This window comes from Sinocyclocheilus rhinocerous, unplaced genomic scaffold, assembly GCF_001515625.1.
Source record: "Sinocyclocheilus rhinocerous isolate Xijiao unplaced genomic scaffold, SAMN03320098_v1.1 scaffold364, whole genome shotgun sequence".
Classification (NCBI taxonomy): domain Eukaryota; kingdom Metazoa; phylum Chordata; class Actinopteri; order Cypriniformes; family Cyprinidae; genus Sinocyclocheilus; species Sinocyclocheilus rhinocerous.
In genome coordinates this window covers 141,292-160,290 of record NW_015659024.1, presented here as the reverse complement: position 1 = coordinate 160,290, position 18,999 = coordinate 141,292, and the positions used below count along the sequence as shown (strand labels likewise).

Below are 18,999 nucleotides of genomic sequence, written 5' to 3'. Positions count from 1 at the left end.
AGAATAACTCGGCGGATATTGCATTTTGCGTAAAATTCAAAATGGACTTTTCAATACCGACCAGATACAATACTGATTTTGGCGGAAACTAAATTTTTTTTTTTAAATGCCATTTATCGCATTTTGGAACCAAACTCTTGTAAAATAATAGATATATAAGAAATAAAAAGATCAAGAATAAGATAAAAAATAATATCATATTATTTGCCCCAAAGAAACTGCATAACATGTATGCCTAGGGCTGGGTATCGAGTTTGATACTTTTTTAGGCACCGACACCTCGATACCATCGAGTATCGAAAATTGTCTTGTCGTTCGGTACCAAATTTCGATACCTAAAGGGTTAATCAAAGAAAAACACTAGGGGCCAGATTTACTAACAGCTTACGCCAGCGCAAACCGTCTTTTGGCGTTAAAATAGTACTGTCAGGATTTACTAAAACGCGCAATGAAGAATTAGCGCTGAAAAGCCGTGGACACAGTTATTTTTGCACTTGATCTTATTGAATATGCATTTGTAGGAGTTTCCCTTTCAGACGCAAAGTTTATGGGAGGAGAGTTTTAAAATGAACCACGCAACATGATTTACTAACGTTTGCGCTCGTCAAAGTACTGGTATTTGTAATGTAATCTTGTTAAACAGATTTCAGAAAATTGGTATCGAAAAAAGTATCGTTCAGGGACCGGTATCAAAGTCAAGGTATCGGTATCGAAAATCTTTGAACGATAACGATAATTATCGCGATATAATATTCCTTGATAAAACGATAACAAGAGTTCGATAAATGTTCGAAACGGCGCTAATCAGAGCGTTTATCCGCTGCTCACTAGAGCAGATGTGTTTACTTTCTGATGAGTCTCGGTCACACGACACTAAACAGAGCTGTGAGATCCAGAGTGAAGCGACTGAATTCAGAGAAAAACACAAACGACTCTGTGATTTAAACTAGTTTAAAGCCTGATGAAACAGCGCTGACAAACAGCAGAAACACTGTGAGCAACGATACAGTCACAAGACTTTCAATCTACAAATCGCCATCATTTACCATGGATTTACTGCAGTAACAGTAACTGCACCATGGTATTGTGTCAGAAATGTGGGATATTCATATCGAATTTTATTCTATTGTTAATGTAGACGTATTAAATGTATTAAAGGAGTAATGGAGTACAATTACAGTATTTTAGTAGACTACTGTTTTTCATACAAATACCTAGAAACCATGTAGTTATATTTTTACCATGGCATTGAGGTGCTATGTGTGGTTTTAACTGCGGTTATCATGATTAAATGTATGCTACTATGGAAGACATATGGTTAATTTTAATAAAACTCAAAACAGTCAGAATAATTAAATTTCACCATATAAAAAATGAGGTTGTTACAATTTTTACAGATGTTACTGTTTTTGATAATGAACATAAATGTACATCTGCATCCTTACTCAAGCTGCTACTACCGTCAACTCGAGCTACTGTCAAATGTGCATTTCTAAGAGACAAAAAAAAAGTTATATTATTAATATTGCAGCCTGCACTGCTAACTGTGATTGTCACGGTGTGTTGACGAAGAAGACTCGATGAAGATGAATATATTCCAACACGAAGTTTAATCACAACAATCCACACAAGAGATAATCTAAAAGGGCAGGGAAACGCACATAAATGCAAACGGTGACCGGACAAGGACTGAACAGAACAGGGAGAACTTATACAGAACCTAAACGAGGGAACTAATGAGATGATTAACGAACACAGGTGAACTGAATGAACTAATCAAAGGAGAGACAGAAACTAGGTCAATGGAAACAAAACTAAACAAGAGAACAGAAAATGAAAGAAACACAAAAGTCCATAATTGAAACCGTGATGAAGATATGCGTCAAAGTCATTTACCCTTTTTTTTTTTTTTAAATGACAAGTATTTTGCATATATGAGCACAACTGTATGATCTTCTTTTTTCACTTGGCAGCTTCCAAATAGCTTTGTTTTTCTTACTTTAAATACTGTAACAACATTTTGCACAGTAAGAATTTTTTTGCAGTGTTCAAAAACACTTCATAAACCTTCCCTGCAGCAAGCCATTTCCTGAGCGCCACATACTGAGGCCTGCGTGTGTCATTGCTGTGCTCCTCTGAACCTGAGCCCCTGACTGCTCCTTCACATAACCACTACAGCAAGAGACGAGGCCCGTGTGATCATTCACTCAGCATCTGTAGAGCAGAGGCTGATAAATCACGAGCGAGTCTCTTCAAGCCCAGCCCTTGTTACGGAACCTTCCAACTCCTCCAATTATCCTGTCCAGCCATCAGAATTTATTTGTATTGCTTCCCTCCATAAAATTATATCGTTGCCTAATAATTCTCCTTCAATGCAGTGCAACCCAAGGTTAATGGCTTCCTCTCCAACTCCTCGCGTACAGTATGCATGCGCTCGCTCTTTCTCACATGTCGTACACCTACACAGGTGACCAGAAAGACAAATGCCTTTTTGTCTAGTTTTGCAAACAGCTAGTTTATATGACGTTCATTTGCTAAAATCAATACACCACTGATATTTTATTTCTACTGGTTTAGTCATAAGATACACAGCAACAACTCAAATTCAGTATAACAATTATAAAAACATTGGGGAAAAAAAGATGTAGAAACTATTTTCACTCAGAAATTTCTAGTAAACAATTCACAAAAGGCAAGTAATGCATTGAATTAAACAACATTTTGAAGTAGAAAAACTGCAATTGTATTTTCTTGTAAAACATACTTCAATAACAATAATATTTGTTTTATTTACTTTGTTTTATTTTATTTTTGGAAAACAATTACAGTGCCAATGACTAATTTCTTAACACTCTTAAGTGTTATTATTAATTGAGAAGTGAGATTTATGCCTGGAATTTATACAAAGTAGCAGACATAAATTAGAAAGACACTTTGAAAATATAAGAGTTTTGCATAGTTTCAGGCATGTTATTCTGGAGAATTTGTCAATCTGGGCATTTCCAAAATGTGTTCATGGTGAAGCTATGATTAAATGTATTTCAGTATTTTTTTACAGGTATAAACTGTGAAAAATCTATTGAACCACTAAATCTGTAAAGTCAGTGTAAAATTGTAAATAATAGATCTCACCATACTTTCCTCATTGACTAATCACATTATATTTACACAATTGTTTTGCATTACAAGTTTTCTGAACTATTATGTTTAAACATGCAAATGAGGCGTTATCTAATTACATATGCTCTAATTTGCATTCATTTGTAGAACAGAAATCTGAACATTGGATAAAGCCAGTTTCAAATTCTCATTTCATTTTGTTTACATATTAGAATTAACGATTTTTATTAATACTCCATAAATCAGAATCAAACACTGATTTTTAGACATTTTTAGAAAGTTATTTAAGTCAGGCGAATTATATGTGAACAAACTCCTCTGTAAAAACTTTCAGAATATGAAGATAAATAAAACTGCTAAGTTTGATGTATGCAAGTGCTGCTGAAGTGAAGATTTCTGACTCATTTTGAGGAAACAGCCTTTAAAGATATGTATTGTAATTGAAATCTAAAGACAAAGTGCAATAAAATAATCCCTTAAAAAACAATGGCTTTGCTTGGAGTGTCTTGCCCTAAAAGATTATTTATCTAAGATCAAGATTAAAAGACCAAATGTGCTTAAATGTTGCGTCACCAAGTGAACTGATCTTATTTTAAGGCTGTTTAGATGTTTTTAGTGAAAAACGAGAGACAGAATAGGATTTTGTGAAGTGAACACAACTCCATTATGCACATAATGACAACACTTACAGTATAATATTACCCACAGTGCACATGAAGTCTCTCAGTAAAATAATAACTTTCTACTGCCTCTTCAAATGTGCCGTGCTTCGCGTAACTTTTATGCATCTAACACAAGTTCAAAAGTTGCAGTCACTTCAAAGTTGAAATAAAAGCTGGGAAATGAGTGTCAGGAGTGTGTTTGAAGTTAAAAAGCGTTTGAGATTTCATTTACTGTCATATTAAAGCAAATATCTGCGAGTGAAGTCCCAGCTCTTTGAACTGCCGTCAGGACGCTCTGCTTTTTTTCTCTTCCGCAGATTCACATCATTGACTTTGATGATGAGAATAATATGATTAATAAGAGCGTTCTCCTGCACGATGCTGGTGAGATATGGCACATCAGCGGCAGTCCTGCAGACAAGGCAGTGCTGACCACCTGCTACAGCAAGAGTGAGTCTCTCTTTCTCTATTGACTGTTGACTAAAAACTACTGTCAGGATTCACTAAATGAAATGGATTTACAGATGAAAAGGTGTGGACACAGTTATTTTTTCGGCAGATCTTATTGCATATGCATTTTTGTAGGAGTTTCACTTTCAGATGCAAAATTTATGAGGGTAGAGTATGAAACACACAACGTGATTTACTCAGGTTTGCAATCTCATGCCAATTTCTTTCCTAATTCACATTCCTGGTCTCATTATGCACAATTCAGCAGCATTTTAAGAAAAAATTTGTAATATTCTGTTTCACTCAGAAAGAATGTTTTTTTTTTTTTTTATGTTGGCTGTAAGGATCTATATATATATATATATATATATATGTGTGTGTGTGTGTGTGTGTGTGTGTTTGTTATCCTTTAGGAATCATTCTAATATGACGATTTGCTGTTTAAGAAACATTTCTTATTATTCTCAATGTTGAAAACAGTTGTGCAACTTGATATTTATGCAGAAACCATGATATACTACAATTCAAATGTTTGTGTGTGCGATATACAGTGGGTACGGAAAATATGGGGTGCTGTGTGTACATTAATGAGGAAAAAAAATTAACTTAAATGATTTTAGCAAATGGCTGCAATATAACAAAGAGTGAAAAATTTAAGGGGGTCTGAATACTTTCCGTACCCACTGTATATTGTATATCGCAAAAAACAAACAAAACACACCCAAGTGAGTGCACGCTGCATGATTAGACTACTGCGCGTGTGCATTCAGAGTTCACGCTTTCACTGCGGGATTCCCCCAAAATTCAAGATATGGGGGTGAAAATGCCAGCTTATGACTTTGTTTTTTATATTTATATCATCTGATATAGTTAATGAATATCACACGAAGAGTGCAGTTTTTTCTCCAAATATCTCCAAATAATTTAATTTTTTAATTAAACTCTCTCTCTGTCTCTCTCTCTCTCTCTCTCGTTTGTTTGTTTTTTTCCCCAAAATCAATTCAAATATCAGTAATATTCAACATTTTGTTTTTAAAACATCAAAACATTAATAATGCATTTGCAGGTTAACTGCATTCATGTCCGGCATTAAACAGTCTGTGTGAATGCATCTAACTGTCACTTCAGATGCAGATTCTGTGCCACCTCTGCTGCATTGCAGAGACAAATTTTGTTGATACTGATTTCATTTGATTGGTAACAGCCCTATAGTGTCTTGCTATTTGAACTGAATTAATTGATTAAATGTAAATTAAAGAATTAAAGAAACAGATATATATATATATATATATATATATATATATTTGTGTGTGTGTGTGTGTATATATAAAAGGATCTAAAATGCGGTCATGCAGAATAAGGCATTAAAATGTGCTTTATAAACAGCCAATATGCAGAAATATACATGCTAATAAGTAGTTTTATATATATATATATCTTATAAGGTAGCATAATTTTGCTGTCTACTGTTTAGAACAGCCTTTGTATTTTGAGCATTAGAATGTTGTGTAGATAGGGTTTGCAACATAATGTTTATTAATCGTATGATTCCACTGCTGTCTTTCATACAAGTTTTTGTACTTGCATTCAGTGTACTTCTAACCTCATGAGTAAAACTTAAAAAAAAAAATAAAAAAAATCTACTTTAAATGTGGTTCTGTGTGCTGTGAGTTCACTGGCACAGTCATGTCACATTAAAGCAATATATGACACATTCTTGCACTCGTCTCGAGGCAATTAAAAAACATGAAGAAACAATTGAAAGTGAACATTTTAATTAAATCCCGTGTATATAAGACCAATGCCTGTGGCTGGTTACTGACAGTTCGCATAGTGGGGAGCATTCCTTTTCTGAGTGAAAACTAAGATATGGCTTTTTTTTTTTTTCCCCTTCCATCTTCATTATGATGAGGCCAATGTGCAAGATGTCATAGTGGAGTTCAAAAGAGAAATGTAATTAACGTGACATTAAAGCTAATGGAGTAGCACTGAGTCTGCCTCCATCATCACCCCCAACTGCCCGCTCAACGATCTGATCTGAGAACAGCTCTTATTCTGACGCTGACATACGCTTGTGCTCTGCTACACAGCAACAGCCATTTCAACAGCTTTAGCAGCAGAAAAGAACTGCAGTATGAAATCTACCAATTCATAGCTGAATTAGTGGATTAGTCAATGTGCAGTACATTAACAAACTGAGATGTGTGAACAGATTTACAGTTGAACTTATTTTTGTCTAAAATGTGCGCTTATTAAACTGTTGTATAAAAGCAGTATCAGACTCGTAATTGACCCTTCGCCGGGAGTTTGATTGACAGGCGATCTGACTAGGGGTGTGCCATATCATACCATCCACGATAACACCGGTATAAATTTTTACATGATAAAAAAGTGTCATATCGCGATATCAATGATATAGCGACGCGATGGCGTATGGCGAATATACGTTCCATAGCGCGCACAACAACAACACCACAAACCCAATAGGTGTGTTCGACTTGAAGCAGCGCTGCGCAGACTGATCGGTGTATGACATCAAAGTATCGCGAGAGTGGTTCTAGAGCATATTCGAGCGCACACTCTTACCGTCAAAAATAGGCGAGGTGCATATCTTTAGCGAAGCGGCGCGGAGAGCCGTTTCTGGGATGCTTCTGAAACATGCCGCGGCGCCGCTGTCAGTGTCCTCCTCTTTACTCCGCAATGTATTTTTTACTCCGTGAGAACTTAATGTGTGGCGTGAGAGCGCCATGGTTTGTCGAACATAGCAACAGTAACTAAGCGGGCCAGGTCTTTGCAAAGGATCAGTTGTGCTGTTACTATGAATATCAGCACGGCTGTGAATACCTGTGGCCATGTGCCTTCAGATGAATCACAACCACACTGAATTATGATTGTCTGAATTCCATTTATTGCTTTATTCCAGTTATTATGATTAACAGGGTCCTGTTAAGCTTTTTGACTTTTTCAACTTTAGTTAGTAATGTCGCTGTTTGAGCATAAAAAAAGATCTGCAGGGTTACAAAGCTCAAATACCACTCTAAAAGGAGATATCTCTTTAACAGAAAACACTTTTCAAGAACTACAACAAACGGCTCGTTTGGACTACAGCGCGCTACTTCTGGATATTTTGACGTAACAATGTCACTCATTTAAATAACTCCCGCCCACGGGCGAGGCCTGGTTGAGCTGCGCTAGAGAAGACGAAGAAGAAGAGCTGTTTTAGTAGCGCACCCCGGTTCAAAAACCCCTTTATTTGTGCTTGCAACGATTCTCAGAACATTCTCGAACATTCTCAGGGTCTGAATCGGGCAAAAATGACACCATCGTTAATGTTTACAGCTGAGCAGATGAAACTCGCAGTTATGTTAAAGGGCATGGCATTTCTAAGCGGTTCGCCAATCTCAACGCACTGGGCCAACTAACCAATCAGCACATTTCGTATTTCGGAAGGAGGGGCTTCATTGAAACAGGAACTAAAAAAGACAGACTGGGAAGAGAGGTGCTGCAATAATGTACAATATGTGAAAAATAATGCGTTTTTGGAACAATCAAGCATGAAAACCTACTCTATTACACCTCAAAAACCAAAGGGCATAATAGGACCCCTTTAATAAATGCAGCTTTTTAAAATAAAAAATAACTTGATAAATAAATATATATTAGTAAGTATATATAAACTTAAGTAAATCTGATCTTATGTACATTCTCTTCATCAAGTGAGGCAGCAAATAATTCATTTCAATATTTAAATACTTCATTTTGAAATAACATCATGTTATTTTTCTTCAAGTAGTGGAGTCCAAATTAAGATAATATGCTGTTGGATGTGTGGTGGACTACAAGTAAAATTTTCCCTAAAATGAAAATGCAGTAATAAATTACAGAAATCTCTTTATAGCATTAAAGGGTGCAGTAAGCGATTTCTGAGAAACGCTGCTGAAGGTGGATCAGACCAAGCACCAAAACTCATTTGTAGCCAATCACCAGAGGCGTGTCCACTCCTATGTTGCATAGCATGTTAATGAATTTGGGGGTGGAGCTATCAAGATAGGGGTGTGATCTTTTTTGGTAGGGGTGTTTTCGTTTTGGTGATTTCAAATATCAGCTGCGTTTCTCAGAAAACGCTTACTGCACCTTTACGCAGCAAATATATTTGTAAATAATAAATGCTATATCAACAAATATATTGATAGCAGATGCGGCCATTGGCATTATTTAGCTTGCTTAGCATTTACTATGAGATGCACTACAAAATCATTTTTTATTTGTACAGTAAAATACTGTAAAACTGTAAATTACCTTACCATATACTAGGGTTGTCACGATACCATAAATATATCTTACTATACTATACCAGCTGAAATATTACGTTACCAAGTATCATGATACCATGTGTTAATTCGTCATTTAAATCTACAAAATGAACCGAATTTTCATAAATACAGACTGGATTGCCTAAAACCGCCCGTAGGTAGCAGTAAGTCTTAATGATTGAGTCACTGAACTGATTTGTTCAAAAACACGGATTCATTCAGAAATGAAACAAAACACCGCTCTGAGAGGTGCAACAGCTCTGCTTTGTTAAGAACTATTTTCATTAGCAAAATTGAGCGAAATCCTCATTATTGACAATGTTGTGTCTAAAATGTCAACTTTAAATTTAAATTGTGTACTGCCGCGCATACAACATTACTTATGATAGCACACTATTGACAATACTACCATTTGAAAAATACAGTGGCATCACCAGCATTTTGAAGCTTTGGTATCGTGATACTACCATAGTACCGTATACCGTGCAACCCTACCATGTACTGTACATTGAAAAAATATAAATGGTTTTAACATCATGTTACTGTATGTAATTTTATTGTACATTTATATTTGTATATATTGTAAGTTAAAATGACCTTATAAATTACAGTGAAAACCAAAAGGACTTTCCCAGAGGTTCGTGGCGAAATTATTGTATTTTATTTAAATAGTTTTATTTCTTCTCATATTTGTTATCAGTAATGTACATTAGGGTGTTTTGTCTTATATTTTTGTTATTGCATGTATATTGCATTAATTTAGTGTCATGATGTTTTGTGTTTATGACTGCACCGTCTATATTGACAATGGTTTATGGACAGACTACTTACCATGTGGCTTTCTGTTGTGCCACCTGTATTATCATAGTGGTTATCTGTACATTTAAAAGTAAAAAGCAGATTTTGGTAGTTGAAGTAGATGGGCATATACTGTATATCACTTAATGAAAGTTGTAAAATATACAGGCATCCCATAATATCAGAAACACATTTATTTTTTACAGTGATTTTCTGGCAACCGTGACTGACTGGTTTTTTTACAGTAAAGTTATAAGCTTAAAAATACTTGAGAGAATGCACAAGCCATATATTGTTGTAAATGTGTACTTATTGGCTACAGGTTTTATCTGTAACCCATAACTAGCAGTACACCTTTCGGCTGATGCAGAAAGTGCTGAAGTGCATTTCTGAGCGTCTCCCAAAGCGGCCGTTACACCGGAGGAAGCAGCCGCTGCAGCGAACACTCATTCTCATCCTCCCACACATCAGAAGAGAAACTGCTGCCTATTTCTGTGTCTTCATTTTTAAATAGCAATATGTGTGTGTGTGTGTGTGTGTGTGTGTGTGTGTACCTGTTTTTCTATTCTGGTGGGGACTTAAACCTGAATACACACAGACTCATGGGGACTCATTTGACGGTGGGGACCTAAATTGTGGTCCCCACGGGTACAAAAGCTTATAAATCATACAGAATGAAGTTTTTTGAAAATCTAAAAATGCATAAAGTTTCCTGTGAGGGGTAGGTTTAGGGTTAGGGTTGGTGTAGGGCAATAGAATATACGGTCTGTACAGTAGAAAAACCATTACGCCTATGGGATGTCCCCACAAGGATAGCAAACCAGACATGTGTGTGTGTGTGTTTTCAAAACTTTTTTTCTCATAATGATAATAATAATAATATCCTGATAAAGTACAGAAATTTGAAAATTGTACATAACACCAGTAAAGAAGTATAAATACTTTATTAGGGTCACTGTAACACAGCATCTTGTGGCTTTAATTGTTTTTTTGCATTCAGATTTGCAGTAAGGTTTCCCGGTAACACTGTACAATAAGGTCCCAATAGTTAATATTAGTTAGTGCATTAACTGCTATTAACTAACAATGAGCAATAAATTTGTTACAGTCTTTATCTGTCTTTGTTAATGTTAGCTAATAAAAATACTGTTCAGTGTTAGTTCGTGTCAGCTCAGGACCAACATGAAAAGATAAAACTTTTGATTTTAAAAATTTATACGTATGTTGAAATTATATGAATTAAAAATTAATAAATGCTTTAGAAATAATTTTCAGTGTTAGTTCATGTTCACTAATTCACTAATGTAATTAACGAATGTTAACAAATTTTAACCTTATTTTAAAGTGTTACAGATTTCAGCATTTCCAAATCAGTAATGTAGTGATTTTAGTTTTTTTATGCATTTATTTATTTAATGAACTGTTAAGTTTTATGTCGGTCTTAAACATTAGTGTGTTAAATGAAAGGCTTCACAAGTGATCAAATTAATAAATACTTTAGAAGGACTTTTCATTGTTAGTTTATGTTAATGTTAGTTCATGTAATTTATTTATTTATTCTTTTATTCATTCATTCGTTTTCAATTGTAAAGATGAGTGTGTTAAATAATAAAGCATCATGAGTGATCTGGCCCCTAGAGGCAGTATTCACTACTGAGAGAGTAGAAGGACTTTTCATTGTTAGTTTATGTTAATGTTAGTTCATGTAATTTATTTATTTATTCTTTTATTCATTCATTTTCAATTGTAAAGATGAGTGTGTTAAATAATAAAGCATCATGAGTGATCTGGCCCCTAGAGGCAGTATTCACTACTGAGAGAACTGCTCATATGGCATGTGCTGCTGGAAGACAATCCACAGATACAGTAGAAACGAACCATAAACATTCCCGTGAATGTATAGACATCATGTACATTAACCTTCAAATAATTTGATCAAATTGCTACATCTCTAAAGACTCAGCATCTTTGTTCTATTTGGTTGTTGTGCATGCATTCGGTGTGCTTCAGATTACAAATGAGCTGAAGCGGCTGAAGATGAGTGTGTTAAATAATAAAGCATCATGAGTGATCTGGCCCCTAGAGGCAGTATTCACTACTGAGAGAACTGCTCATATGGCATGTGCTGCTGGAAGACAATCCACAGATACAGTAGAAACGAACCATAAACATTCCCGTGAATGTATAGACATCATGTACATTAACCTTCAAATAATTTGATCAAATTGCTACATCTCTAAAGACTCAGCATCTTTGTTCTATTTGGTTGTTGTGCATGCACTCGGTGTGCTTCAGATTACAAATGAGCTCTGCCTGTGTTTTTAAGCTGTTTTGTGTGCATGCATGTGTGAGATTCTGATCGCGTTGTGTGTGTGTCTCCTGTCGGCCAGCGTCTGAGAGTCGAGTGCTCACATGTGCGGTGGTGTGGAGGATGCCCCCGGAATGGGAATCAGGCAGCCACGAGTCCCCCGATGATTCATCAAACAACCCGCAGACCTTGGAGCTTCTCTGTCACCTTGACAACACGGCCCACGGCAGCGTGGCCTGGTACGCCACACACTATCGATTTAACCCTGCAGCTTCCCCGTTCTCTCTCCCTCTTTCCTAGCTCCTAGCTTTGCTATCCTTCTTGTCATGGCTTTTATTTCCATTTCTCTCTCTCTGTCTCGCTTTGTCTCCATCTCTTGCAGCATTTTGGCTCTGCCTTCCTTCAATCTATTGTTCTGTTCTTTTCTAGATGTTACAGAAATCTATTTGCTCTGTATTTCATGCACCCATCTGTTTTGGTTTTATTTTCAACCTCTGCGCATTTCTTTTGTCTCATTCACATGCTTTATTTCATGCACCATAATTCACAATACAGAATAGAAAATCCTGGTTGTGTTTTGAAGCTTTTGCCAAATGGCAGGCCATCGTACTCACATCCATCAGATGAGGGAGCTGCACAAACTAATGGAATTTCACTTCAGCTAAACTAAAAAATTCAATAAATTCAGATCTCCTTCTCACTGTATTGAAAGATTCATGCAGAAATGTTTATTTTGTCATTGTGATGTTGTTCCAAACCCTTTCTACCTTGGAATACAAGAGATGTTATGTAGAATGAGCCAGCTGCCTGGGCCGTCTTTTTCAAATCAGTTTACAACTTGAAGTTATTAGTGGTTTCTACCACATGTTTTCCCCTCTTTGAGTCCTAGGGTAGAGATTGCTTTGGTTATTGGCACACATTTCACAGAAATGAAACATACAAAAATAGATAAACAGAGAATAGTGTTTGGTTTCAGCAGATTGGGTGGAGGTTGGCAGCCCATTCAACCACAGAGGAACCGAGAGGGTGAAGGTTCTTGAAAATGACTTTGTACCTCATTGTGAAGGAACCACCAGGCACAACATGTTCACTGACCGTAAATAGTGTGAAGGAACATGCACTTGTAAGAGTGTAATTGAATAGGGCGGTGTATTTCCAGTGTCAGTCCTGAAGGTCAACGTTGGTACAGCTGTAGGTAACCAATGAGACCAAGAGGGCTGTGTGGGGGTCCTTGTTGGCTGATTAAAGTCTATAAGCACTGCCACATTCAGAATCATCTGGAGAGATTTAGTCATGTTTTTCAAAAGGCTGAACAACAGCCTGGTCCAGTAGTCCATTCTTCTTGCTGTCCTAGTTGCCATCAAGAGTTGTGGAACCCAGTTGTATAGTGCTGTTGTGATTGACTAACAGGTTTGCTGGGATTAGAAGGAGCTCTGTCTTTTTTGAGCTTAAACAAAAAACTGACACTCCTTCATCCAGGCTGAGAGATCTGAAAGGCAAGCAGAGATATGAGCCTAAACAGGAGGATCATAAGGTGCGTATCAGTGACAGGGGAAGCCATGTGCCTTTATGATTGTGTCCAGCGAGGTTGTGCAAATCGAAGAGGATTACTGATTAGCTGATGTGACTCAGACACCCCTCCTCTCCAGGAGACCTTGTAGGATATATCTGTGAGGTAAGACTGAAGTGAAAGCGGCAAACAGCATTGTAGATGTTAAGGGGCTGGATGTAAGGGATAGGCTATAATATATAGGCTATGTTGTAGGACAGGGGTGCCCAAACTTGGTCCTGGAGGGCCGGTGTCCTGCAGAGTTTAGCTCCAACCCTAATCAAACACACCTGAAGCAGCTAATCAAGCTCTTACTAGGCATACTAGAAACTTCCACCTACCTGGCATTGAGGCAAGCTGGAGCTAAACTCTGCAGGACACCGGCCCTCCAGGACAGAGTTTGGGCACCCCTGTTGTAGGACATGTAAAATGAAGACATATGTGAGAGGACAGAAGGAGGAGAACAGCATGGGTGGTGGACCATGACTAGAGAAAACAGAAAAGTGCTGAGGCACTGGAGCCATGGAGCTTTCGAAAGTCCACTGGATGACACATTTTACTTTGACTAACAAATAAACTGGGATATCTCGGTACTGGTAACACTGAGAAAGAGTATACATTATTCATTCACATATATGACACTTTTAAGTTGATGCTGGCTACTTTGATATCAGACATCGTTCTGGTCTTTGAGGCAACCAAGAGCTTCCTCCTTTTGGAGATGACTTGGCTCTGGAAGGAGCATTTAGAAGAAACCAGTGAAAGACAAATGGTATAGTAGGAAAATTTGGCCAGTGCCTTCTTCAAGGCCCTCAGCACATTGGCCATGACAGGAGCTATGAGGAAAAAAAGCACATATCAATCCAAAAATAAAAACCCAGGATGGCTTTGGATAAAGACAGGAAATCATGATGAATGGTGCACAAGCTATGACCTGATCTACTGTACCTTACCTGGGTGAGAGTGTATGATGTTGATCAGAGTGTTGTGGTTAGGTTATGTAGTGTGATGACAGAGTGAAATTGTTCTGGCAGGCTTTTGGCAGCATTGCCAGAGAAGGTCATGAATGTAGTTCCAACACTTACTGGAAGCTAGTGTAGAGCGCCAAATGTAACTGATGATCCAAAGGTTGGGTATAAGTCAACTGGTTGCATTTTACATGCGCTTAAGGCAGATTTTGGTTAATCGACAAGGTGTGAGATGCAGTAATATAGTCATGAAATAGAAGACAAGGAGCAAAACTTCTATTGGTTGTATAAGGACGTGATTTTCCTTGCACTGTAAGCCAAAAAGCGGCAAAACTTTGCACTTGCTGCATTGTAGGTCCACAAAGTTGATCATATTTAGGTTTATTTTATGTACAATCAAGCGTAATGCATTTATATGGTCTGTATGGATTCAGGGGTCTGTCTTTTTCGTTGTATGTGATGGGGTCTCAATAATGTGTTTAGTCTTCTAATACAGTCTTAAGATGAATGAGGCTTCTTGCTTCCTCATATCGCTGACTTCTCACAGGTAGCTCTCGCTGAACACAACAGCACAGTATCCATTGGGGTTTGCTTAGTCAGCCACAGATGGAATTCACACATGCCTGCCTCTAAATGTAAGTTGTTGTACATGTTGGTCAAATAGACAAGATTCTGGCCATGTGAGACTAATGTTAACATGCATCATAGGGACATTTCATGCCTTTCACAAACTTTCTCTGTTCTTTCTCTCAAGTGCATATGTGCCTGTTTCGAAAACATTCCAATTTAGGCTTCCCTGAAGAGAATAGACGAAATATCAATGAAAAATCTACCAAAAAGACTTGTTGTGTTTTATTTTTTTAGCGCCTCACTGAAAAGAATTGCTTCGTTTTGAGAGCTAGCGGACGCCTCTTAATCAATGCCCATTGAGCACTTTGTGGCCAATGGAGCATTTGTGAGAATTTGTGCACGGGACGTGCTGAGCGTGTAGCGATGGCAGCGTGAGACAGGCTAATGGCTGTGTGATGGGTTATCAGAGCCACCGCTGCTAGATCAATTGGAGCCTGAGAAGAAACAAAAGCAAACTGTGTTATATAGGTCAGTCAATACTTCCAGTAATGATGGAGTAATCTCTGTGATGTTTGGGGGCCAGTCGATGCTCACACACCTTTATATTGTGGACATTTGCTACATATGGGTTCCCTCCTGACATTTCTCCTTCTACCTTGCCTTCTTCCCTCAGATCAAACTTGAGCCATTTACCATTTACCTGAGCATCAAATATACACTTCTTCCTGGTTATATTCAGTGTAATGCAGATTAACTAAAAATAGTGGCACTACTAGGGTTGGGAATCGAAAATCGATTCCGATTCCAGAATCGGATACTTGTTGTCAAATTAAAATTTCGATTCCGCCTATCGATTCCTATGTGCTTTTTTTGTCTTCATCTGTGAGGACCGGACCTAGCAATCTGCCAGGACCTTGCTCGCTAATCTAAGTGCTCCAAAGTTTGGTTACATTTGCGATCAGAAGCCAAAAAAGCTAAGTTTAATATCTGTGATAGCTAAACATGTTGCAGGAGAGGTGTAACCACCAACATGACAAGGCACTTTAATTTAATAGATCGTTAAAGGCAAAAGAAATGTAATGACAACTACTTAATGGGTAAAATGAGGTCAAATTAAAAGGTGTGTGTGTGTGTGTGTGTGCATACTGGGTAATGATCACTGAATTTATTTTATTTTGGATTTTAAATATTTTTATGTATATTTGTTAAGACTGATTTGTAGACACAGTTTCGTTTGTAAGGTAAAAATATAAATTGTTTTCATTTTGAAGTAAAAAAAAAAAAAAGGTCTGATGGAGGTATTATTTAATAATGGATTAGAATTAGATTCATTTAAAATATTTTCATTATTCCCCATAACCTAGGGAGCAATTGAGTCGAGTCATTTCCTCTTATTTGATAGTCTGTTATGACATCCCTTCAATTAAAATAAAAGCCTGCATATTATTTATTAAATTATATACTGTAATAAATTTATAAATCTAAACTAGACTGTCAAAATGTGTACATTTACACTAAATATTTGATTTAGTATTTTACTTTAATGGTTTCTTATTCAAAAAATAAATCATTAATCATGTCACCAGAAAAAGGAACTTGGGCAAGATGTCCCCACCTTAATGATTAAAAGATGTGTCTTTAGTTGTTTGTTTTTTAAATTATGATAGATTTACCTGATTGGGTGAAGTTTGGATGATTATTTCACTGCGTTTGGATGTTGACCTCTTATATAGAAAATACAAGTTTTCTCTCACACAGATGTTTTCTGTTGTTGCATCTGATGTCTGGATAGCCAATGATAATAGATGTGTAGACTGTAGTTTGGTTAATTGCTGTACACCTCATAGCCATTTCTGCATTCTTCATACAGTATATGTAAAGAGCACCATTCAAACATTCTATTAAATAATACATTCCACAGGATAGTGTAAATGCACATGACTGCATTTGTGGTCATTAATTGTTAATGTCCTCTCTCGTGTCTCCTGCAGTGTATTATGGGAGCCCTTGGGTGATGGGAAGCGCGTGATATCTCTGGCTGAAAACCACGTTCTGCTCTGGGACCTTCAGGAGAGCTCCACCAAGGCCACGGTGAGGTTCATTATTTTCATAATTGCCGTGTCTCACCGCTCTCCTCTCAGTGCTGGAGCCATGACACTGGCACACCATATCAGCGATATAAGGCACCACGTTCAGTTTCCTAACATTTTCATTTACAGTTCCCATTAGTTATTACTGAGACAATACAATGTCTATAGCTGTTGAACTTGCTAGTGAATGTAGATAGAATTTGTGTTAAGGAAAAAAGAAAGAGTTCCCTTATATACTTTCAAACCTCTCTGAACTTCTTTCTTTATAGGAGCACAAAAAAAGGGTATTTTGAAGAATGTTTATGCTTTTCTTTACATACATGAAAATGAAAATTACTAAAAAGTTGTCAAAAAGACAAAATTAAAGGAATAAATATGAATAATTGTAATGTAATTAATTTGCTCCATTTGCAAATAAAAGTTTTATTTTGATAGGGCAAATGACTGTCCGAACCACAACCTATAAACACACTTATCAAAGTCAGAAGTGTTATCATGTTCTAGTGTAGGTCTGAGGATGATAAATGAATTTAATGAATTGCTATGAGGAAAGTGTTCATTAAATGCAATATGCAAACATTCATTCTTAAATTGTATGCGGAAAATGTGTTGAAAATGGCTCCAGTCGAGTTGTTTGCATCCCTGGATATCACTGTTGGTCATTTAACATTGCTGTCGTAACACAGTTGTCAAAAATGAAATGTTTAGTTACGTCTCACTTTTTGACCATTAAAACTGAAACTTTGTGCTGGAGTTCACAATCGGCTTTTGTAAAAATAACGGTAATGCCGTCGCCTTTGATTTGATTTGCCATCTCAGTCATTTTGACATTTGACAGATGAGAAAGTTGGTTATCTTGGCATTGTACAATATCTTGGAATCACCAAAGTACAGTTACCTCAGCTATTTCACAACTTTTATTATACATCTAAGGAAAAATACTGGGGTCAATATACCGGCCATGCTTATGCACTTTGCATGTTTTCTGCAGCCGTGCTGTAGCTTTGTTTGTTCCTCTATTGTAAGTGGCTTTGGATAAAAGTGCTTGCTAAATGCTTAAATGTAAAATGTGAATGTAAATTTCACAATTTCATGTATTATTTACCGAAAACCTTCCCATCTGCCATGAAACATGAGATGCAATTTCCTTTGGTGTTGTTGATGTAAAGTTTGGTGTGACATGTCTTTATGCACCCAAACTTGAATGTGCAATAAGCAAGCGCAAAAATGATTTATGATGCAAATGATGTGAAAAATATACCAGAAATTAAGCATGTTGGGTGGTTTGGTCAAAACCTGGAGAAAAACCTTTTCTAAAGCATAAACTGAGTAGTCCAATACCCAAGTCACAATAAAATCTATTTTATCCATTTTATTTTTCCCAAATTCTGTGTTTTCTGTTTTAATTTTTCTGGATCCTGAATTGTAATTTAGTTTGAACTAATTCATAAAACTTTAACAAAATGTTAACAACTTTATTAACATTTTAACAATAATATAAAATATAATATAATAACATAAAAGTGTTTTATTTATTCAGAAGTTTTGTGTTGTCTGTTGTAATTTTTCTGTATTCTGTTTTATGATTTAATGCAAATTTATTATCAAAAATGGTGGTGATCAGTGCATAAAACTTGTCATTAATTTAAGTATTGTAATTAATCTTTTAAAATCTATCCAAAAGAAATTTGAACAATTCCTTAAATTTTTTTCTGACAAATAATCTGCTGCAAGTTTAGGCTGTTGTTTAAAGGTGACATATCATGAAAATCAGGTCCCCGGTGCATCTACCAACCAAGGAAATGTGAAAAAGATTAACCCAGTAACTTTGTTTTGGGAAGCCTTTTTCTGCAAGCGTCTGAAAAAACGAGCGCGTCTGATTTCGCTCCCTTGGTGATGTTGCAAAGGGATCTCATTATAATATTACCGGCCCTTAATCTGTGAGTTTCCACACATGGCGCCGTCATTTTGATTTCGCAAGCGACAACAGTGTACCAGCTCTGATGCCATGGTGACAGTTTGAGCAAAACATGCTAACTGTTCTGTGTTTGGCTGCACAGACGAGCACAGAACACTGTTTAGAGTCCCAGCCTCAGAGACAAGAGAGCAGAGGATTTATTGATTTATTTACTGTAGATTGCTGCTGCCACACAGATCTAAAATAAACATGC

General features: G+C 36.7%; 1 protein-coding gene across 1 annotated transcript in view; it reads left to right on the top strand.

Moving 5' to 3' along the window:
* Window positions 1-18,999, top strand: part of LOC107723283 (protein TSSC1-like) — a 42,610-nt gene that overhangs the window by 6,346 nt on the left and 17,265 nt on the right. The window contains exons 3-5 of the mRNA XM_016531850.1: window positions 4,100-4,232; window positions 11,734-11,890; window positions 16,730-16,829. Of these exons, the coding sequence (XP_016387336.1) occupies window positions 4,100-4,232; window positions 11,734-11,890; window positions 16,730-16,829 (390 nt within the window). The remainder of the gene's footprint in view (window positions 1-4,099; window positions 4,233-11,733; window positions 11,891-16,729; window positions 16,830-18,999) is intronic.